The sequence below is a fragment of the Colobus angolensis genome, unplaced genomic scaffold (assembly GCF_000951035.1).
Source record: "Colobus angolensis palliatus isolate OR3802 unplaced genomic scaffold, Cang.pa_1.0 Scaffold5, whole genome shotgun sequence".
NCBI classification, from domain to species: domain Eukaryota; kingdom Metazoa; phylum Chordata; class Mammalia; order Primates; family Cercopithecidae; genus Colobus; species Colobus angolensis.
This window is the reverse complement of record NW_012118487.1, coordinates 29,218,972-29,243,378: the sequence shown is the minus strand read 5'-3', so window position 1 is coordinate 29,243,378 and position 24,407 is coordinate 29,218,972. Positions and strand designations below refer to the sequence as shown.

The following is a 24,407-nucleotide window of genomic DNA, read 5'->3' as shown; positions in this document are numbered from 1 at the left end:
CAGGAGGTGGAGCTTGCAGTGAGCTGAGATCCGGCCACTGCACTCCAGCCTGGGTGACAGAGCGAGACTCCGTCTCAAAAAAAAAAAAAGAAAGATCTGAGTCCTAACCCCCCACCCCAGAAATGCTCATCTAATAAGTAGGAGTAAAGCCCAGGAATTTGCATTTTTAACAAATACCCCAGAGGAATATCAAACTAGCTTAAGTTTTGAAATTATTCACATCCCAGTGGAGACAATTTTATTATCCAATTCATAACAGTGAGAAAATGGTTAGTCTAAATCAGAAGTTTTTAACTTTGGCAGACATCTAATCACTTGGAAGGCTTGTTAAAACACAGATTGCTGGGCTCTCGGGTTGCAGAGTTTCTAATTCGCTGCATCATGAAGTAAGGCCCAAGAATTTGCTTTTCTTTCAAGTTCCCAGGTGCTGCTGCTGCTGGTCCCAGATCTACACTTTTGAAAACCACTGATCTAGACAGATAGTCTTCTTGTGCAAATGCAAAAGCAAATATTTTTCAAAATGTACCAATAGGTGTCACGTAGAAAGAGTTAAACAAAATTAAAGCTATTTCTTTATTGCCTGAGTTCTCATTTCGTCATACCAGCATGCATTATTAATTCTAAGTAGGGATAGAGGATGCAGCATTTCTCAAACATGTGTTACCATAGAACTCTCTTCTCAAGGATACTCCTGAGAAACTATTTCAGAAAAACCTGATAAAGCACTATGACAAGTTAATGCATCCAAGAAACCTGGACGTTTCCTGTCCCCAATCAAATCTCATCCTTTATCCTCATCCCCCAGTGCCAATGCCAGGGGAATCTAACAACATGGGGGAGAGAGATGCCTTCTCCAGAATTCAGATTGGTATGCCTAATCCACTTTTCCATAAAACTAAATGATAACTAATACTTGGTACAAGTGAAATCATGTTTATGCATTTTATGTACTTTAAACACTTTATGAGGGCTAGTAAGAGCTAGATTTTAATGATATTAAAAGTACCTTATGACATTTTGAGCTGGAGGATAAAAGAGAAAAAAAGATAAAAGTACCTTAGTAGTCACTGAGGTATACAAACATACATAGGTAAAAAAGATTTTTTACTATACTCTCATAAGGAGATAAAATATATACATCAATAAGCATAGCATGAAGCAGATTACAATAAGTATAATAAGACAGTTATAAGCAAAGTGTCCTTAAGTTGGGGGCCACCCACATTAATCTTATTTGAGTGTCTTAAACTACTTGATGGTCAACATCCAGCAACTTTGCTTAAAAGAAATACACTCCGAGTCACAGGATTTTATGTGACTAAATTCTAGCTGTCCTCCAATGCAATGTGAGAAAGACCCTAGTTGACTATGGCAAATCCCATAATGCAGTTCTTCCAAAACTCACTTTAAGACTCACCTAGGCCACTTATGAAAAATACAGATTTCCCAGACTCCATGCTGACCAAATAAATGAGAGTCTCCAGTGGAGGAGCCTGTAAATTTGTGTTTTTGATAAATGCCCCAGCTCCCAGTTTTTATTTCAGCATAAGGGAGACTGAGCTTTCTCTGAAGTGTCTTTAAGGACAGAAATCCAATCATTCATTCAGTCAATCAACAAATATTTAGTAAACTCATGCAGCATGCGAGACCAGATTTTTCTTAATCTATGTTTTTAAACTTTATTTACAGCATGTCTGTATCATTTTTAGCTGAGAAGCTCTTTTTTAGTAAAAATTTTTTTTGGTGCCATTTTTACAACACTACCAATACATACTGGAAACCATATCCCCCAACACAGTATTCTCTTCTCTGTGGTGCTTGTTCCACTACCCTAGACTGCCTCAAGATAAATCAGAAAATAAATTTCATCAGCATCATTACTGAAGTATGAAAAACCATTCTCATCACTGCCCTATACATCCTTAAAATATGAAGGACACGGAATTTAAAATATAGAAACACATATACCAAAAGCTGTTTTCTTTAAAATGCTAACTCCTCAACTTTGCAATTTTGGCACCATTTCCCATGTTCTGTATTTCTGCCTTCTGCCTTCTGGTGGGAGGAAGTAATGGGTAGAAAGAGGAAAATACTTTGGAAAGGCAGAAAGAAAAGTGAAAGCTGATTATTAAAAGGCTTGTTTGTTTGATGATGTTGCTATTTAATAAACACAAAATGTATGCTGTGACTTGGGAAAGAATTAGCAGGTTTGTCCTGTTTCTTTCTGCTAGCCTAAAATTCCTACTTCCATCCTGACATCATCTGTTTCTCCTCCTTACTTATTTTTCTTCTGTATGCGTGTGTGTGTGTGTGTGTGTGTGTGTGTGTGTGTAGAGAGAGAGCAGAGAGAAGATACAATGCAGTAGAAAACCAGAGAAAGCAGGATTAAGAGAGAAGAGAAGCTTAAACTGCATCACTTGAATCTGTTGGACTAAAATGTTACAACCGAGGCCCCATAGAGTGTGCCCCTTAAAACGGAAGAAGGGCAAGAGAGCAATGGTGAGGACAAAGGATTAGGAAATGGCACATAGCCCATGGTTTTAAGCATGGCATTATCTATTAATGGTAAAAAAAAAAAAAAATTCAGCAAATTGAAGTTGTCTATTTGTAAAAGCTCAGTTAAATATAGGATCTGCTAAGGAAGCAGAGTGAAAGAAAATCAGCTTCTATGGCAGTCATCCAGCCACATCTCCTGAATTTCATAGCAGCAGTGAAACATTACCTGCAAAACAGCCCTGTGTTTGGGATGCTGTCACTTCACCTAAAATCCATCACTGATCCTGAGGTAGGTGGATGTGGCGGTAACAGGAACATGAACGTGATGCACAGAGTGAAGCGAGACCCTGGTAGCCTGCAAGGTCGAAGCCTTCAGACCTTCGCAAGCCCACTTCTCACTCACCTCTGCAGATATGCACGAAAACTGTTTATATGAATACTCAAAGCCTCAACATACTCTGACCTACCTACTTACATGCTTTATTTGTAGCATCGATAAACATATAACCACTCATAACACTACTATGTTTTTGTTAAATTGTTTTTAGTAATACCTTGATTTGCAATACGTTCATTGATTTCATAAAGAAAAATAATGTGAATTTAAATTCCAGTTAATAACAACTTCTGGTTGTTATTTAAATAAACTTTTTTCTAATTCATACAATTCTGATGTAAGAGCCTCAATAACAGAAATGAAACATACAACAGAAAAATAAGCAGCAAATAATAATAGCTAAATACTTAAAGCTGATGTCCCACAAAAGGTGAAATTTTATGGATAGAATGTAATCTGATTAAATAATGTCTTTGGCCTAGAAAAGAAATACAATAATTATTATTTTAATTATTTAGTTATTTTTAATAAATCTATTTCTTAGTCAAGTCACCTAACCTTCTTCAGTATAAATTTTTCTATCTGCAGTATCAATTTTTCTATCTGGGTTTCTGCTTATATATATTTGTAAGTGGAGATGATGATAATGACCAAATAGAGTTATCATGAGGATAATATAGAGTACCCAGCACAACATAATGGGTATTTGCTAAATATGACTTATTTCAGGGCTAAATACTAACATTCAACCTCTCTGTTAAAACAGGAGGAATGAAAATCTCTTAAAGAATTCTCCTTATCTAAAGATATGAAACAAGTTTACAAAAGTAAACTTGACGAAAGGTCAAAAAACTCTCCGAAACTAGGAAAGGAAGACAATTCAATGCTATAAATTTCCAAAATCTCAAAACCTGACAGCCAAGGAAACAAATGGTGATTCCGGAGCCCAGTAGAACAGAACACTTTGTAAGGCTCTTGACCCCATCCCCAGAACCCACGTGACTTTTTTTTTAGTGAAACCACAAAATTAAACTACACTAAATTTATGGGTTCAGAAAAAATGCACTGCTTTGTTCACCCTCATGAGATTCCACTTGAACTCCCCAAATTAACTAAATATCTAATCATTTTTCCGCCATACTTTAATCCAATTGATTCAATCAGCCTCCCCATATCTATCATTGTTAAATGGAAAAAACTAGAAACTACTCTAGGTATATGAGACAGAAATTACGTAAGCAGAATCTTCTCAGAAGGGCTGGAGAAGTGGGTGTAAACAAGGTTGACATCCATGCTGTTGGATCCATCATGGCTGCGACTGACAATGGAGACAGCTGCTGTTCCTGCCCCCAACACAGCTGCCTCTCTCGACACCCACAAGGCTGGTAGTACCTGAAATCCCCTTCCACAATTGCTCCTATGTCTCTGTTTTAGACACAGCAGCAAGAAAATGACCTTATGCCTCTCTTCTAACCAAGATACATGTGAGTGCATCCCAAATCCTGGCTCTGCAGGAGGTGTGAAATGTCGTCTGAAGTTTTTCAGTCTCTGCTGCACAGGAAAACACCAATGAAGTTGGGTCAATCTACAGCATATTCCACGACAGGTTCCTTGCAGTTGTGCAATACAATGGCTGTCCCTCATGATCTGTTCCATTGGTGACTCAACATTTGCATGCATTTGCCCATCAATTTCATTTAGCCTAGGTCAGCATTGGGTTCAGATTTCAGTCGACAGTCTAGCAAAACTACTGCTTGAGCTAACACACGGAATCCAGAAACTCCAGGAGGTCACTGTATTAGTCTGTTCTTAGTCTGCTATGATGAAACACACGAAACTGAGTGATTTATAAAGAAAAGAGTTTAATTAACTCACAATTCCACATGGCTTGGGAGGACTCAGGAACTTAAAATCGTGGCCAAAGGCACCTCTTCACAGGGCAGCAGGAGAGAGAATGAGGGCCAAATAAAGGGAGAAGCCCCTATAAAACCATCAGATCTCATGAAAACTCACTCACTAGCAGGAGAACAGCACGGGGGAACACGCCCCCGATTCAATCATCTCCACCTGGTCCCGCCCTTAGCACATGGGTATTATTACGACTCAAGGTGAGATGTGAGTGGGGACACAGAGGCAGACCATATCAGACACCCAGATCAATTAGCTTTGCCCAACCTAAAGCTATATTTCTACTTCCTGGTCGAATGCTTGTAGAAACCATTCCCATGCAAATTCCTTGGGTGTCTGCTTATATCAAATAGCAAAATCTTTTGGTATGTCAGTCTTCTCCAAGTCTAATTTGTGTTCTGCAGCATGCTGGGCTCTGACTCCACTTATAATAGGTTGAGAAGCAAAGAAGCCTGGTAATGAAAGGGCCTGAGGAGAGTTGGCAACTTTTTTACCTCAAGTAAAGTAACTCATGTGTCTTCAAACAAACTACTACTAAGCTCATCAGACAGGAAAGGGGAGCTGCTTTTGCTTGCAAGGGAGATTTTGTGGGAAGGGGATTTAGAGTGGTCAAATTCAACTGAACACACACAAATGTCCCAGTGCAATTCACAAGGTCCCTCTCGCCTTGTTCTTGTGTTCTAATGGTCACTTAAAAGATATGACAAACTGAGCACAGTGGCCCACACCTATAATTTCAGCACTTTAGGAGGCCAAGGTGGGAGGATCAATTGAGGCCCAGAGTTTGAGACTAGCCTTAACAACACAAGGAGACCCCCATCTCTACAAAACTAAAAACTTAGCTGGGCATAGTGGTATGCATCTATAGTCCCAGCTACTCAGGAGGCTGAGGTGGGAGGATCCCTTGAGCCCAGGAGTTTGGGGCTGCAGTGAGCTATGATTGCACCACTGCACTCTAACCTAGGCAACAGAGTGAGACCCTGTCTCAAAAATAAAAATAAAAAAGTTAATGATATGACAAAATGTGAATTCAACTTACACTGTAACTTAACAACCCATAGGATCAGATTCTGTATAATGTAGAGGTACATCAGTCCTGAGCTAAGGCCACAAGAGATAAAAGATTATCTGAGGGTAGTTCTATCACCCAGGCTGGAGTGCAGTGTGCAATGTCAGCTCACTGCAACCTCTGCCACCCCAGTTCAAGCGATTCTCACGCCTCAGCCTCTTGAATAGCTGGGATTACAGGCATGTATCACCATGGCCGGCTAATTTTTGTATTTCTAATGGGGGTTTCTCCACCTTGACCAGGCTGGTCTCAAAATCCTGACCTCAAGTGATCTGCCCGCCTTGGCCTCCCAAAGTGCTGGGATTCCAAGCATGAACCACCATGCCCAGCTGTTTCCTTTCTTTAATCTCTCCAGAGCTATTTCTTCTGCAGTCCCACTTCACAACCCTTGAAATTTCTTATTCTCATTCTAATGATTTATCATAGCAAGAACTTTGCCAGAGCCTAGCCTTCTAACAGACACATCATTCCAGGAAACCATGGCAATAATTTAAGTGACTTCTTTTTGTCACTGTATACCATTAATTATGAGAGTCTCGTGTTCTAATAATAACATGATTGCTGTTATCTGTAAGAAGAAGCGGAATAGATAACCCATCCAATGTTTCCATCCTTGAGATGTCTAAGAGTCTGTTATCTGTAACCCCTTCTGGAAGGAGGAAACAGAAACCACTCTAGATATTTTTGGGAAAGAGAAGCTTAAGAAAAAATATATATATATTTTATACAAGAAACAATGTGTTTGTAGAATCATTTTAAAAGCTGCAGAAGCAGGAGTCAGAGGTAGGGAATATACCACTGTAGTTGCAAGCCCAAGATCAAGAAGCATCTGCTTCTGTCACAACTGCTACTGCTATTCATCTCTACATCCATGAAACTGGATGCCTGAGGCTGACTGCAGTAACTGCCCCAACTTCCACTAGATATCCGTGAGGCTGGTGTGTACAAACCTCAGGTCTTATAAGAGTGCATCCAATTGGTAGAAGCTTATCTATAACAAGAATCCTGGCTGCTTGGGGTCTGGAAAACATATATTTAGGTTACCAACTTCTAAAGAATACGAAAGCATTCTAAAGTGGAGGTAGAATTAAGGAGGAGCAAACATTCACAAAAGCCACCACAGTCTCAGGAAGTTTTTGTCTCTATTTGGCTATATATGCTGAATCTTTCAAATCTCCTCCTCCTTCTGTTTATCTGCCTAACATATCAACTGATGCGTGTATTAAGGGTTGGGCAGGCACCTTGAACTTTTTCCTGGGTGTCCAGGGGCTGGCATTTGCTGGTTTCTGGGGTGTTGTCCCTTGTCCACGAAGTTACTGGTGGCCTGCTAGAGTCCCAGGCAGAAGCCTGCAGTGGCTCATGCCTAATAATCCCAGCACTTTTCAAGGCCAAAGCAGGTGCATCACCTCACCCCAGAAGTTCAAGACCAGCCTGGGCAACACAGAAAAACCCCATCTCTACCAAAAAAAAAAAAAAAATTAGGCATGGTGGTGCAACCTGTAATCCCAGCTACTCAGGAGCCTGAGGGAGGAGGATCACTTGAGCTCAAGAGGGAGAGGCTGCAGTGAGCTGAGATTGCACCACTGCACTCTAGCCTCGGTGACAAAGCAAGACGCTGTCTCAAAAATATTTTTTAATTTTAAAAATTTTAAAAGAAATCAATACTAGACTTACTACTAACTTACAGAAACAGGACAAACTTTTATAACTTCACTCTCTGTTCATATGTTTGGGCATCCTTAGGGAGTTCTGGCAGCATTCAGGAAAAAATTTAGAAGGTCTAGAGAAGATCCCATACAAACCCCTACCAAGAGAATGAAGGCTTGTACCATGTGCAGAGATCTCCAGAGAAACTGCTTCTTCATCCCTGTTCGCTAGTCCACTCTATCACATGCTTGGCTGCGCTGTCTCTGTTTAAAAGTAACTAAAAGATCATTAGGAATTTTGTGAGAAAAATTGTCTTCCTTTTACCCCATGAATAAAATCTATTTTTAAAAAGTGACATAGGGGTTTAAAATACAAATACGAAAATAGAGAAATATATATATAAGCACTCAGAGACTAATCACTTTAGATACCATGGTGCCTTTCAAAAAAGAAAAAGAGAAAAGAAATGAGATCATGCCAGTCATGTTTTCTTTCTTAAAAGTTAATCGGCCAGGCACAGTGGCTCACACCTGGAATCCCAACACTCTGGGAGGCCAAGGCGGGCAGATCACCTGAGGTTAGGAATTCCAGACCAGCCTGGCCAACATAGTGAAACCCTGTCTCTACTAGAAATACAAAAATGTGCTGGACGTGGTGGCGGGTGCCTGGAATCCTAGCTACTCGGGAGGCTGAGGCAGGAGAATCACTTGAGCCTGGGACGCAGAGGTTGCAGTGAGCCAAGATAGTGCCATTGCACTCCAGCCTGGGCTACAGGAGCAAAACTCTATCTGAAAAAAGTATATATATATTATAACATAAAAAAAAGTTAATCATCATGGCTGTCTAGCCATGTTTATACATCTCCAGCATCAGTTTTAGAGATTGAAGAAGATGTAGGGAAACATAATTATTGTAAAATGCTTAAGAACAGTGTGTCATATTTGGCTGTGTCTATAATACTGCTTCTTAAAATGTGGTCAAAATATTAATTGCTTCAGGAACACCTATAGTGCTTGTTAAAAACAGAGAATAGTCAGGTCATGATGGCGCACACCTGTAATCCCAACACTTTGGGGGGCTGAGGCAGGCGGATTTGATGCCAGGAGTTAGAGACCAGCCTGGCCAACATGGTGAAAACCCCATCTCTACTAAAAAAAAAAAAAAAAGCCAGACGTGGTGTCAGGTTCCTGTAATCCCAACTACTTGGGAGGCTGAGGCAGGAGAATCACTTGAACAAGGGAGGTAGAGGTTGCAGTGAGCTGAGATCGTGCCACAGCACTCCACCTAGGCGACCAAGCAAGACTCTGTCTCAAAAACAAAAAAAACGAAAAAAAACCTGGAGAATAGCTTTGTCATAATTTACTCCCCCAAAATTTTTTCAATCTAAAGAATTAAATTAAATTTAAAATGGTGACTAGGGAGCCCATCTCAGACCTGTAAAATGAGAATCTCCAGGTGGGGGTCCACAAATGCACATTTATAGCAAGTTTCCAGATAATGTTTGTCTCGCTACACTGGAGAACCACTGGACTGTTCTAAAGAGAGGACCTATTTCCCCACAATATAGCAGAATATTTCTGTTTCTTGAACTTTTCTGTTCTCTGATTTTTATTTTAGGAGACAACAATGGATGGTCTCTGCAGTTTGACAAATATTTTGCCAGTTACTCCAAAATGACTTCCCCATATCCCTTTGAGGCAGAAACACTTGAATGTTGTAAGTAATCGGAGCAGTTATTTCCTTTTCCATGAGTTCATAAGACACCATTGTTTAAAAGTTTGATTCATCATTAAAAAAAAAGATTGCATCTCAATCTGAAATCATTTTTAATTAAAGAAACTTCAAAATTTGTAAGAGATCAATTATAGTTTTCTAACTGCAAACTCTATTAAATATACAACTTTCACTAGGAAAATTTATTTCGAAAAAGACTCGGGGATCTTAAGTATAAAAGTAATAAATGGTGTCAGACATTGTTGTGAACAAACCCAATGTCAGTTAGTCAAGGATGTTCAAAGATGTTATTTTATTTGAGTTCTCTTTTCACAATCTCTATGAAATGTGATGTAAAGAAAACAGAGAAAGTAGACAGGGCAGAAAAGCTGTTCGGATTTTAATGTTTGCCAGAAAAAACTCTTCTGAGCTGCAAAACCCTTATTCATTATAACCCACTATGTTCAGTCACACACTGAAAACCTACAAAAAACACTGGAGGGGTGTGGAAGGGTGCAAATCTGAGGATTAACTGTAATATTTTAGATCAGAAAGATATATGAAAATAACTCCTCTTAAATAAATGTTGTCTGTTCTAATAAATTATGCAAATGTAAATCTGTGCCTTGGAGCTGTCATTTTAACCCTAGCTTTTCAAAACTTTGGTTAAAAAGCAAGGCATATTTGCTATTCCTCTGACATGCCAAACATGGCTCCATATCACAGCCTCTATACAGACTGTTCTTTCAGAAACTTTCTCCCATGTGTCTGCTTGGTTGGTGACCCTCACCTTATTTAGGGCCCTGTTCAAATCAAGGAAGCCTGCACTGATAACACTGTATAAAACAGCAGCGTCCTCAGCCCTCCCCTCGTTACTCTGTTAGCTTACTCTGTGTTATTTTCCGAGGTGGCGCTATCATAATTGCTGGAGGTAGTGGTGCTGGTTGTGGTGGTGTATGAATTATCTCATCAGATCCTAAGCACTCTGACAATAGGTACTTTGTTTGACTTATTTTTTTTTTGCTGCTCTTCTAGTGCCTAAAATAGTGCTTTGCACATAGTGAGCACTCAATAAATTATTACTGAAGTCTATATGGGAGGCTACAGATAAGATGTTTTGTTTTATTTTTCATCTTTGTATCTGCCCAGGAACATACATATTTCATGGATTGATTATGGTTACAGTAAAACCCAGTTGAATTTTTAAAGCCCAGTTGAATTAGTATATTTTTAAACATATACTTTTTATAATAATTTTTCTTATAGCTAAACCTTTTAGTTTTTTAGCTAACAATTAAAACATTCACAGAATTATTTGCTGGGTGTTAAATTCATGGTTTATTTTTATCCTTTTTGATCCTGAAGCATGCCAGATTAACAATATGTCTGAATAATTGAGGTTTTATTTATGTAAATGTTATATAATAATTACATTTTAATAACAAATACTTAGGTAGTTATTTTAAAGCATTATTTTTGTAAACTTGCATTATTGTAAATTATGTCTTTAGTCACAGATAAAAGCACAATATATTATGTAGGCAATGATTTAACTATTGTATAGTTCAATAATTTAAAAGAGTAAAATTTTACACTGTGAGTTCTAGAAAATACATGTTTATACAGACAGCGACAGTTTACCTTTCGCTAGCCCTAGTAAATGTTAATTATTTAATTCTCATACTCATCACGTTTTCTCTTCTCTGTGTTTTGTACAACTTACATCACTCGCATCTTCCCAAAGCATTATCTGGGCAACTTTGAATGGAAAACAGTCATGAATGAGCAATCAATGGCTATTCACTACAAAATGGTGGAGCGGTACTAAGAGTTTACTTTAGACAAATTTTATGTCATATATTTAGTTAGTTTCTTCATATCACCTGGCAGTGTCAGCTCCTCCTCTGTTCTTTTTTTTCTTATATAGTGCCTTCCCAGTCATATCCTTTTCGTAAAACCATTTAAGATGAATAGGTAATGGCCTCATGTCAAATAGTAGTGTCAAATTAGTAGATCAACAAAATATGAAATATTAAAATGTAAGGATTGTTGAAGTCTATATAGGAGGCTATAGATAGCCTGTTGCAAATATAAGGTTTTTTCTCTTGCAAAAATTATTTTTTAAAAAAAGGCATAGAGGAAGAAATCCTTATTTTTTTCTTTATGTTCTACCATAAATTGTAAAGTCTAGCTTTTTAAATGCTTAATATTTTTTGTCTTCACTACTCAAATGAGATTAATCAAAAACCACTAATAATCCCCAGTTTAAGGGGATAGATGTCACTCTTGTGAGATTCACGGGGTACTCCGCAATCTGTCTCAGCATCATGCCATTATTTAGAGGAAGACCAAATAATATGTCCATTAAAAAGCTAAAAATTGGCTGGGCACAGTGGCTCACACTTATAATCCCAGCACCTTGGGAGACTGAGGTAGGAAGATCTCACTTGAGACCAGGAGTTCAAGACCAGCCTGGGCAACATAGTGAGACCCCAATCTCTCCAAAAAAAAAAAAATTAAATTAAATTAAAACTTAGCTGTGCTCCTCAGGAGCCCAGGAGATTGAAGCTGCAGTGAGCTAGGATTGAGCCACTGTGCTCCAGCCTGGGCAACAGAACAAAATCCTCTGTCAGAGGGGGAAAAATAAAAGCTGCTAAAAGTTTTTGGGAAAGGAGAAAGTTAATAGATATAATTTAACTGATAATTTTTTAAATAATGAATTAAGCCATGTTGTCTCAAAATAGTTTTTTCTTTTATCATATATTTTCTTTTTATTCTTAATTTTATTTATTTATTTATTTATTTATTTATTTATTTATTTATTGAGATAGAATTTCACTCTTGTTGCCCAGACTTGGGAGTGCAATGGCACGATCTTGGTTCACTGCAACCTCCACCTCCCAGGTTCAAGTGATTCTCCTGCCTCGGCCTCCCAAGTAGCTGGGATTACGGGCATGTACCACCACGCCTGGCTAATTCTGTATTTTTTAGTAGAAACAAGGTTTCTCCACGTTGGTCAGGCTGGTCTTGAACTCTCGACCTCAGGTTATCCACCCACCTCAGCCTCCCAAAGTGCTGGGATTACAGGCGTGAGCCACCGTGCCTGGTCTATTTCTTAAATTTTAGTTGAATCTTTTAATACCTCACTTTATTCCCAAAAGGATTTTCAGCAACTAGCAATTAAAATACAGTTACTAAAAGCCTTAAACCATTAACATGATATAAAAGACAAAAGTTCAGTGGTGAATAGAAAGCAAGTGACAGAGAAAAATTAAGAAAATCCTTCCTGAGAGAAGTTCAGTGACTTCATCCAAAGCATAGTTATGAATTTCATAGCCATTAAGTCCAAGAGAGAAAATAATGGCTTACATAACTCTCATAGTTTGTAAAGCAAAACAAACAAATGGGGAAAAACCAGACAAGTCAGCAAGAGAAATATATTTTTGCCTGATCCTGCACCCTGGAAGACATTTGTCACAAGTATAATTACATAAAAGGAATGAGGCTATGTAATAAATGTTGTATTAAAAAAAAAAAGAAGTAATTTTTTTCGTCAGTACTTAACAAAAACAAATATATCATTTAAAGTTATTTAAAGACAATTTGTGGGAGGAGAGTGTAGCTAATAACTAAATATATTTTTCAAACTTGTAAACAGTGTAAAAATAGAGTGGCAAGTGTAGTGTAAAACTTGCAGTTAAAATTGAAGTTAAGGGCCGGGCGCGGTGGCTCAAGCCTGTAATCCCAGCACTTTGGGAGGCCGAGACGGGCGGATCACGAGGTCAGGAGATCGAGACCATCCTGGCTAACACAGTGAAACCTCGTCTCTACTAAAAAATACAAAAAACTAGCCGGGCGAGGTGGCGGGCGCCTGCAGTCCCAGCTACTCGGGAGGCTGAGGCAGGAGAATGGCCTAAACCCGGGAGGCGGAGCTTGCAGTGAGCTGAGATCCGGCCACTGCACTCTAGCCCAGGCGACAAAGCGAGACTCCGTCTCAAAAAAAAAAAATTGAAGTTAAGGTTCCTAGTGTCCCACCTTATTTGAAGCAGATTATTATAGGAATTGATTGGAAATTAAACTGAGCAAAGCTTATAATCATTTTTTGACTAGATAAAATAATGTGCAGAATTCGCATTATTAAAGTCATCTCTAAGAGCAATATCATGAAAATATAATACCTATAATGAACCAATAATTTTAAAAATTTAAGTTTAAAGGATTTGAAAAGTATAGAGATTTCAAAAGCATTACTTACTCAGCCATAATTTGACCATTCAGAAGCTACCAGCATTAACTTGCTACTGCATTACTCGTCTTTTTTTATTTTAACATAGTTGAAATTTCCTATACAAACCATTTTTATCAAATTTTCAATTAGCATTTCAGCATAATCAGGTATCCATATTACTACAACATCTTTTAAAATATACCATGTAATAGTATATTTTGTAAGTGACCTAATTTCCTTAATCATTCCTTGGCTGTTGGATATTTACATGTTTTTTCGTTTTTCCCTATTGCAGATAACCCTGTAATCAATGTATATGGATTATCTTAATTTAGTCTCTATATATGAAAAAAATGCATTGGGGTTAGCGCTAATTTGACTGCCCTCCGTTTCTGCCCTTCCTACTTCATTCTCCAGACTTTCATCTTCCTTCCCAACCTTCTCCATCCCATCCCCACAGCATACACATAGACTCGCATGAGATACGATTTTAACTTAAAAAGACAGCATCAGTTTTTAGACATCCACAACCAAAGTGGGTACTTGCAACCATAAAACTGTTTTAAAGTTCTTGGCAGATACTCTGTTTATATTAAACACTAAATCTAGGTTATGGTCCTGATCTCTTGTAACCCTGAAAAGAAGTCTCTGGAGATATTTGGAAAGACAGGAAGAACACATGTCACCCCATATCTGAGCCAAAAAGCTCCTCATGAACAGTCATTCACAGAGGTCTCTGCTTAGCCACTGAGACACTTGCCTGCTCTCTGCAAGTTTCACCCTAAAGGTCAGAAACTGGAAGCCTGCAAGCAGAAAACTCTCAAAGACAGTTTTGTTTGTCCAATATTTTTAAATGTTTTCAGGTAGCTAATATCAGTTTTTAAATAGATAGTCATATATAAAACATTGTATTTCTGGCTTCTTTGAGGAAGTTGGTAGACGTAGCTACACATGTTCCTATTCTAATATGGCAACAGATGGGAGAAGCTGTTGCACTTGGACATCTGGACACAGTCTACAGTGACATTGCCTGACCATTGGAGACACTGGAGTCTATAACCCCTGCGGTATAGGTCAGTGTTCCAGAAGTCAATGTGGAGGGTGGAAACATTTCTCATTGCTCTCAGGAATTGGCCATTCCCGATCGGAGCAGGAATCAAACTATATTTATTATCCTAAATAATAATCTCATTATTCTGTTTAGCTATATGAATACATCATTGCAAATCTCTAATAGACTTTAGATGTATTGACTCACATCCTAACACTATCGCTACAGCCTCACAAGATGGCCAAGGTCATACACCTCATTCTCCCTCTCTTTCCAACACCTAACATCAGTGAAAATAGAATCCTAAGGAGAAAAATTGTCACTCCCATAAATAAACTTTTATTCATCCTTTACCCCTATTTAAGCCAAAAGATTTTTTAAAAAAATTATTTGAAGAACTCCTGATTTAAAAAAAAAAAAAAACTATTGACACTATCATTTGCCTTTAGTTCTCATTCTTGCTAGTTAAAAGTTATTTATTCCTCCTTTAAAGGTTTTGATTATGCTAAAATAAATACTTTATTTTTAAGTGGCAGTTGTAATATGAACATTAAGCCTTGTCACACATTATCATGTCAATCCTTAGTGGTATAAGAGCAGATTATTTCATTCATTTTGCAATGAATGGAGAAAAGTCTGCTATTTTTAAAAAATGCATGAGCTGGTGAGTGTGTGTTTCCAAATGTTAATGCTCTGCCATCATTTTAAGGTTAAATTAAAAGCAAACTTTGAAACCTTAATTTAAAGCATTGCCTACATTGCCTAGGTAGCACATGATATGCTTTTGTACTAAATGATTTTCTCATAGCTTTTCATTTCTTTCTTTTCATTACCCTCCTCTTCCTGGCCCCTCATGTCATCATGCCTTACCACTTCCCCTTGATTCAGTGGTCGGTTCTGTGCCAGTGCAATGTCTTTGCCAAGGTCTGGAGCTTGACTGTGATGAAACCAATTTACGAGCTGTTCCATCAGTTTCTTCAAATGTGACTGCAATGTAAGTAGAAAAGAATGACTTCGTCCTGACAGCCGGGTGGCACCTGTAAAATTGTATTATAATTAAGACCATATCATTATTAATAATGTATTTTTATTCCAAGATGATGTCATTTTTCCTGGGTCAGGTATAATTACTGATATTTATTTTGCATTTATTAAATGCTAGACCCTACCTTAAATTATTCTTTATATTAGCTATTTAACCCCTCATAATAATCCTGTGAGGTATGGAGTATCACCATATTTTATGTAAACAAAAAAAGTCATCAATTGCATGTGCTACTAAAGAAAAAATGGCTTCTAATTAAACTATTACATAGAGCTTTCCTATTACATAGAATTTTCATTTGACATTTATTGAAAGAATTCTTTTAGAATTTATTGGACCAACATTTTAATATAATCTGATGTGTAAGTTAAAAAAGAAAATAAGGTAAATCGGATAAGATATCCCCCCCCCAAAACGTCGTATTTAAAATCTGTTCTGAATCACCTTATGAGTCATAGATATTAATGTTGTTGTTTTCTTAAGGAATTCAAACTTGCGTATGTAAAAAAAATTATCACCATAAGTGGTGTGTTCATTTCTAGTACCTGTAGTGTTAGTTTCTAGTACTAATTTGAATTCAACAAACTTCAGCAACACAAACATATACATTTGACTGAAACTTTTTTACAAGAAATTAGTGGAGGACAACTATTTTAATCCAATATTTTTGCTGAGTTTCTTTTTTCATCTAGATGCCTTAGTGCCTTGTGGCTCTCACTTTTGGGTATATGAGGACAAAATAAGAGTAATTCTTGAGTTTATGAATATTGACAAGTGTTACCATTTTCAAACCAGGACACATAATACAGCAATTGAAATACTTGATATATGAGGTAAGAGCTACAACTCAGAGTTCCTGTGCATAGTGGTTCCATTGAATTCAAAGATCTGGGAAGTTTACCCAATTTGCGGTGGCCAGGGAATATGAACTGAAAATATCAGCAGGGTTTTCCAAAAGAGGGAACATTTCCACTTGAACAAAGGAAAAGAAGAGCTCTTCAGTATTCTATCCTCTTCTTGCCCCACCGTGGCTCTTTCTCATAGCAATTAGTACTGCTAGAAAAAAGTAATAATCCCCCAAAAGAACCTGAGGTCCTATGGAACACTTCTCTGATTTAAATTCTAACTGGAAATTCTGGGTATAAGAATTTATGAATAGTCTGGACAACACAGAGACAGTCCATCACTACAAAAAATAAAAATTAGCCAGGTATGATGGCCCACACATACAGTCTCAGCTACTTGGAGACTGAGGCAGGATGATCACTTGAGCCTGGGAGGTCAAGGCTGCAGTGAGCTGTGATCAAGCCACTGTACTCCAGCCTGGATGACAGAGTGAGACCCTGCCTCAAACAAACAAACAAAAAAATTTATGATAATTGCATTCTATTTTCAGAGAAAAAAATCATAATCCTTCTCCACCACTGTATCAAATTACTAGAAAATCCAAATCAAAGAATATTCTGACGCAACCAATTTCATTTTTCATTTTCCCACGAGTAAGATTTGAATCCATTCTTTAACAATTCAACCAACATTTGTAAAATAAAGAACAGACACAGAAAGCTGGAGGAATGGAGGGGAATAAGGCAACGGCTAACTAGAGAGGGCATGCCTCACACAAAGGATGAATCATTGAATTAATTTCCATTCAATTTTAAAAAGTGTCGTAATCTAATATACACATACGTACATAAAGAGATGTGGGCAGAAAACTGTGACCTACCAGTTTTGAACCCCTGGTATAAACAAACAAACTGGGACCAGGTCCTTGTAAATGACTGTCTGCAAGAAGGCAAGAAAGGAGGAGTCAAAGATGACTCCAAGGTTTCCGTTCTAAGCAACAGTGTGATCAGAGAATGGGGAGACTTGGTGGCAGTAACTGAGGAAGATTGGGACTCTGATGTTAAATGTTTTTTCCAATGTGAGATTAACAGGTCACTCAGTGGAAATCTCCAACAGGCATTTGGAGATATAGGAATAAAGCTCAGGAGTTTATGTCTACAATTTTTTAATTTTATTTTTTGTTCAAAACATAGCATTCTCTTGTGCTTTAGGTTGAGCCACTTGATTCCAGTTGTCCATTTATACTTTTCTCTGCAGAACACTGGCTTAGACTCATACCTAGTCCCAGTCTGTTTTTCAGTCCCATACAGAAAAAGAACCCTATGCTTTATAGCAAATACATTAAAAAGTAAATATCAAATTTCATCAGTCAGTTCTTTCCAGACTTTGAGTTGGAACTGTTACAGGGAAGTATCAGAAGAGGACTGAACCATCTATAAGTATCAAAGAAGTTAATACTCCCAGTAATGTTTATTGAAGTTGGGATTTTTTAATACATTTCACATAAATGCTAATGAACAAAATGGGCAAACATAAATATGATTATTTTTACTTTTTTCTAGCTGGATAAACACTAATTTTGACTATTTGAGACTTGGCTTTAAGATCCTGGAATTTAATCACTAGAACTATATAATCTAATACGAAGAACTTCCTTTATAAAAACTAGAGCTAGCTTTGACAGTAATGATTAAACTAGGCCATTTCTCTCCCACACACACACAAACACACACCCTCTTTGACTCTGTGAGCAATCAAAGTTGGAATGTCAAATTTTTAAATATAAGGATTTGTTATAAAGTATTTTGGGTTGTTCTATTCAATGAGAATAACAGCATCTACCTCTTTCTATCCCAGTAGGATACTGTGAAATATAGAGAATGTTATTTGTCAAAATATTTTATGTCATTTAGAAAGAAGTAACCTATAAATCCTAGACACTGTTAATAAAAACCCAACTTTTTAAGTACCATTATTTAGAGGTCTTTCAATGTGCCTCACTTTCCTCTATAGTAACTCTCCTCCTTCAAGTGCAATAAACCTCTTCCTCTTGGGTTCTCTCATAGAACCTCACTTGTGTCTCTTTTATGTATATTAAACATTCTTGCTTATACTATAGTGAGTCAGGTCCTATTATCTACCTGAAAAAGGAAAATGCCATGGCCTATATATCCTCCAAAGTTCCTAATAGAGTCTAATAATCCCTAAATAAATGTTATTGAAATGAATTTATAAATAAATACAATAAAAACAAAAGAAGTTGGTTGCCTCTTTAGCCCTGGGCTGTAAGACTGAAGTTATTATTCAAAGAAAATTCTCTATTTATAGATAAAGCATAATTTGTCCAAATACAGTATACACTTCTTAAAAGCAGGTATTCAACATGTGTAAATGGCAGGCATTCGACACGTTTTTTTGAGATAATCAATGAATGAATAAACACTTTTTTTTTTTTTTTTTTTTAGACAGTCTCACTCTGTCACCCAGGCTGGAGCTCAGTGGCACGATCTTGGCTCACTGCAACCTCTGCCTCCCAGGTTCGAGTGATTCTCGGAACACATTTTTTAAGAACACACTAAACTTTCATCTATATCCTTAAACTCAGTTTTGTTTGTTTGTTTTTTGTAAACAGACAGAGTCTCACTGTGTCCCCCAGGCTGGAGTGCAGTGGTGCAGTCACAGCTCATGGCAGTCTTGACCTCTGAGGCTCAGGTGATCCTCCTGCCTTAGCCTCCCAAGTCGTTGAGACTACCGGCATGCACCACCATGCCCAGCTAATTTTTTTAATTGTTTGTAGAGATAGTGGGCGGATCTCACTATATTGCCAAGCTGGTCTTGAACTCCTGGGCTCAAGTGATCCTCACACCTCGGTCTCCCAAAGTACTGGAATTATAGGTGTGATCCACTGCGCCCAGCCAAATCCAAATATTTAACAATTTATCATGAACACAATATAAACATTTAAACAGGGTATAAAGCAGAATGTGGAATCTAAGTCAAGTCAGAATCATTAGCAGAGAAGAGATCCTCTATTAGTTAATATATACAAGGAAATAATATTTGGTGACAGCCAGCAACTGAGAGTAGTTTCAAGAGGGAATTACTTGTTAATCAGCCTTTGGTATTATTTATTTAAAAAGCCACTAAGTGTCTGATATGCGTAGTCTAGACAAGTGAGTTTTAACTTTTTTTCTTTCATTATTGTTTCCCTTCCCTCAGGAAGCCTGTCTAGACTTTTTTTTTACTATTTGCCCCCTCCTGTGAAATTTTAATACTACAGATATTATATATATAATAATACAGTATACTGTAGTATACTACAGATGTACTACAGGTTCAGTGGCTCACGCCTGTAATCTCAGCACTTTTGGAGGCCGAGGCAGGTGGATCACAAGGTTCGAGACCAGCCTGACCAACATGGTGAAACCCCGTCTGTACTGAAAATAAAAAATTTAGCCAGGTGTGGTGGCCTTTGCCTGTAATCCCAGCTACTCAGGAGGCTGAGGCAGGAGAATCACTTGAAACCGGGAGGCAGAGGTTGCAGTGAGCCGAGATCATACCACTGCACTCCTGCCTGGGCCACAGAGCAAGACTCCGTCTCAATAATAATAGTAATAATAATAATACAGATATACGATATATGTTCTTGTGTATATCTGTGCATTATACATTTAAAAAGTAAGTTTTTTTTATTTTTTTTACTTCTTTAAGAACCAATTCTCACCTTCATTGAGAGTACATGGTCTTCTAGACTCTAGAACAGTGTTTCTCAAATTAGTTTCCAAAAATGTGTTCCAAAGAGTCCAAGAAACTTTTTTTTAAGAAGGATTCATCACCAAGTTTAAGCAACACCGCTTCAAAACCTAAACATTGTTAGTGCATATTGTATAAAACTGTCTTAACCTGAGTTAAGTTAACCTCCAGACAATGCAGCCTGTTGCTCACTTGTTAGTATCTGCTCCATGGTACTATATAATGATGGTACTAATAATATATTATTAGATACCATCTAATCCAAATCCCTCGTTTCACAGTTAAAGAAACTGACTTGGAAAGGTTGTGTGTGATTCATGCCAGGAACCCCAGCTACACTGGTTTTGGTTTTTTTCTTGTTTCATTTATTTTGCTTTTTCTACATTACATTGCTATTCTAAAACAAAAACTTAAGGGCTTGGAACCTTTCCAGTACAACCACAATTACACGGATCTGGTCTGTGTCAAACTGCTTATTAAACTGTGATACAAAAGAAAATCTTTCTTTACAACTTCTTAGAAGTTGAAATGGAATCACTTACTGAATAAAGATGATCCAATTATAGGTACCAATTGATGTTTGCCTTCATAACTAATTTTAAGGTGGTGGGATGTGAGCAATGAAATATTGAGATATACAATATTTAATTTCTGGAAAGTGTTTTTTAAACCGAAAACACTCTTTTTATTGTCACTCAGAAACTGAGATGCCTTCTAATGTTTATTAAATACAAATAGGAAAGAAAAACATAACTGAAAATCAATTTTTTCAATTTTATTTTTTAACATTTTTGTCAGAATTTTAACAATTTTGTCATATTAAGAAAATATAAATAGCTTTAATAGTGCAAAACTAACAGCTAGACCTCATTCAAGTGATATGATAAATATGAGAGAGATAATCATGAAGCAAAATGTTTCCTGAAAGCTAGTACTAAAGTAAATAGTTTATAATTATCCCTATTGTCGTAATTTAAAAGTAAAGAAAAAACAACTTTAAGAACCAAAATTTACATTTATTTCAGGTCACTTCAGTGGAACTTAATAAGAAAGCTTCCTCCTGATTGCTTCAAGAATTATCATGATCTTCAGAAGCTGTAAGAAAATATTTAATTCCTGGTATTAAAATTAACTAGCATATTTGGGCATATCTGGTTCTTCCCGCTTCTGTGAACACCAGCACTATTCCACGGCTTATGTCTAATCCCTATTCAGGAAAGTATTTAGCTGTTAACTGAAGACTTCCAGGTAGCACGTTTTTTTTCTGAGTAATCTTAGAAACCATTCTAGAAGAATTTCAAACACCTGTTTCCAAAGGAACTGGAACATGTGTGCTGTGAATCCTCCTACCACACTCCCCCAAAATGGAGATACTTAGAAGCTTTTATCTCTGCATTATTCTGGCATGGAACACCTCAGTGCTCATCTTAGAGAAAAATGTAATGATCTTTTGCCAGATCTGCCATCAAGAAAGTGAAGACTTTTCTTCCATATGTTTTCAAATTCATTCTCTACCTAAAATAGCAAGTCACTGTGAGTTGAAACCTCTGAGCATGTCTTGGAGACTTGATTCTGTTTTCACATCTGCCTTGTGAGTTGGGTTTTATTTTGGCCTTGAATAGCATCTGACCTGTTAGCTTCCCTTCAGAACTCTCAAAATCCACACTAGCCCATGTGATGTTTACCTGTTACTTAGGTCAACTTTGTGACTAAATTATGTTGTCCTATGGTGAATTGTTGGGTTTAGATACTCTGTACCTGAATCACACTAAGAAATATCTCAGGATTCATTGTTTCATTTTTATACCAATAGAGATTGGTTCTTGTTTTGGTTTTCCAATAGGGAAACCTGATAAATTAATATATATTTGCACATTTTTAAAGCTAACAGATGGAAATTGAGTGGAATCAGAAGAAAAATTAACCCACTTCCTTCAGTGAAATGTTCTAAAAACCCAGATAGTCTGCAGAAGTATCTATTTCATATTTGAAAATAGAAATTCTAATAAAAATGACTTTTCAAAATTTCATTCTGAACATTTATCAGTCAAAAGAGAACTTATCACAATTAGACCTGACAGAACTTCAAGAGTACACTGACTTATGCTATTTTCTGATTTCTGGAAACTGAAGAATTTTTCTGTAGCATCACCTTATGTCCACTTGATTTAAAGGAGCTAGACTAAAAATCTAAATATCAAAATTCAGATTTATATAGTTCAATGGCTTAGCATTTTTGCACAACAAACATTGAATTAATTCTCTTTTTTGAACTAACCACCATACTAATGTGGATGAATTAATTCCTGAATGACCAATTTGTTCCATATAACAAAATTATCAAAATAGCCTAATTATTTAAAAATTTCTAATTGGTTATTAAAGTCTATACCTTTAGACCTCCAGGCAATGCAATCTTTTCCTTAGTAGATCATTATAGCACTAGAAACAAACAAACAAATACATGATAAATAAGAACCATTCATTACCTACTACATGATTGGGCCCATAGCATATCAGGTTCAGTTGCATAATAATTATTTTTTAAGAGACAGGGTCTCACTCTGTCATTCAGGCTGGAGTGCAGTGGTACGATCATAGTTCACTGCACCCTCAAACTCCTGGGCTCAAGTGATCCTCCCACCTTAGACTGCTAGGTAGCTAAGACTGCAGGCATGTGCCACCACACCTGGCAATTTTTGTTTTTTTTGTTTTTTTTGTTTTTTTTAGAGATAGGATCTCACTATGTTGCCCTGCCTGGCTGTTCTCAAACTCCTGGTTTCAAATGATCCTCCTGCCTTGGCCTCCCAAAGTTCTGGGATTATGGGCATAACCCACTTCACCCAGCCCATAATAAATTTTATAACATTTCACAATCAAAGTTAGATGTTCTTGCATGTTGGAGAAATAGGGCACTTTTCAGTCAAAATTTCTAATTAACTGAATGTTCGCTCATATTGATTTCTTTCTTATTGCTTCTAAAAGTTATAACAAATTACATACAAACTTTCAGGACACTCTAAAGAACAGTGGTGACCTGCACTCAGAACAAGAAGGCAGCCTTGAAGTCCTTACTTTATCATTCCCACAGTCTGGGGCAAGTACACGTGGAAGTGCAAACCTTTGTGTGTGTGCAGTGATGCAATAGCGTGTACTCTGGTACCCATTTCCTTTGACCTCCAGTTAACTCAAGGTCGTATTTTCAGTATTACTTTAGTTAACTGTGTAAGCCTGCATTCTTGTCTTGACCTTCCAATCTAATTTATATTCTTCTAGTCCTGATTATTTTTATTTATGTGTTCATCTTTCGCCACTTTTACTCCTTGTAAATTTCCCCCAAACAGTTTTTGGAAGAAGGTTTGGTTGTCAAATTAATGAGATCAAAATTGACTTGGGTGACAGATTTGTGATTAACATAGAATATGGTTTGCGACATTAAAAAACATCATGCACTTTTAGGTTGGCTAGCACTGTCTTGAGCACTTAACAAGCTTAAAGAATTATAACAAGGCCTGTATTAAAAATCTGCTTCTAGACTTCTGATTCATGGGGGCTTTACCATGTGTTAACATTTTATTTCTAGAAAATTCAGATAGTAAGCTTTGGCTGTTATTCATTCACCTTTACAACTAGAATTTCGAAATACAAACCAGCCTAATCGTACATAAATTTAATAGAAACATGAAGTGACATGATATCTGGCTTCACTAAATTATTTTGTAATGTTTACCTTTTTCAATTTTTAAAATGTTTAATTGTCATCAAATATACATAACATAAAATGTAGCATCTTAACCATTTTTAAGTCTACCTTCAGAGGCATTAAGCACGTTCGTATTGCTACACTACCTACCATCACCATCATCCATCCACAGAATTCTTTTTGTCTTGCAAAAGTGAAACTCTGCTTCATATTTTTTCTTTTTAATAATCATTTTCACAGGTACTTGCAAAACAATAAGATTACATCCATCTCCATCTATGCTTTCAGAGGACTGAATAGCCTTACTAAACTGTAAGTACCAGTGCGAACTCATCTGCCCATTCCATGGTAGTCTGATAGCCTAGACTATTCCAATCCAAACCAGCCTCCCTGTCTATGACAGTCTCAAGGAGCCATGCAAGGGGTGCTAAAGGGGCAGTAGAGCACCGTGGCTAAGAGTGTGGGATTGTGAGTTAGACAGGCTTCAGTCTGAGTCCTGATTGCCTTACTTACTAAGTGTGTGACCTTGAGCAATTTATATTCCTTTTTTTATTTCTTTTTTTTTTTTTTTTGAGACAGAGTCTCACTGTGTCCCCCAGGCTGGAGTGCAG

General features: G+C 37.1%; 1 protein-coding gene across 7 annotated transcripts in view; it reads left to right on the top strand.

Annotated features, from left to right (window-relative positions):
• RXFP1 (relaxin/insulin-like family peptide receptor 1) overlaps positions 1-24,407 on the top strand; it is a 127,239-nt gene that overhangs the window by 57,233 nt on the left and 45,599 nt on the right. For 5 of the 7 annotated variants that reach the window (XM_011959707.1, XM_011959705.1, XM_011959708.1 and 2 more), the window contains 4 exons: positions 9,075-9,173; positions 15,338-15,443; positions 21,119-21,190; positions 24,037-24,108. In XM_011959707.1, coding sequence (XP_011815097.1) covers positions 9,075-9,173; positions 15,338-15,443; positions 21,119-21,190; positions 24,037-24,108 — 349 coding nt within the window. The remainder of the gene's footprint in view (positions 1-9,074; positions 9,174-15,337; positions 15,444-21,118; positions 21,191-24,036; positions 24,109-24,407) is intronic. The other 2 variants (XM_011959706.1, XM_011959711.1) reach the window with 1 other exon arrangement.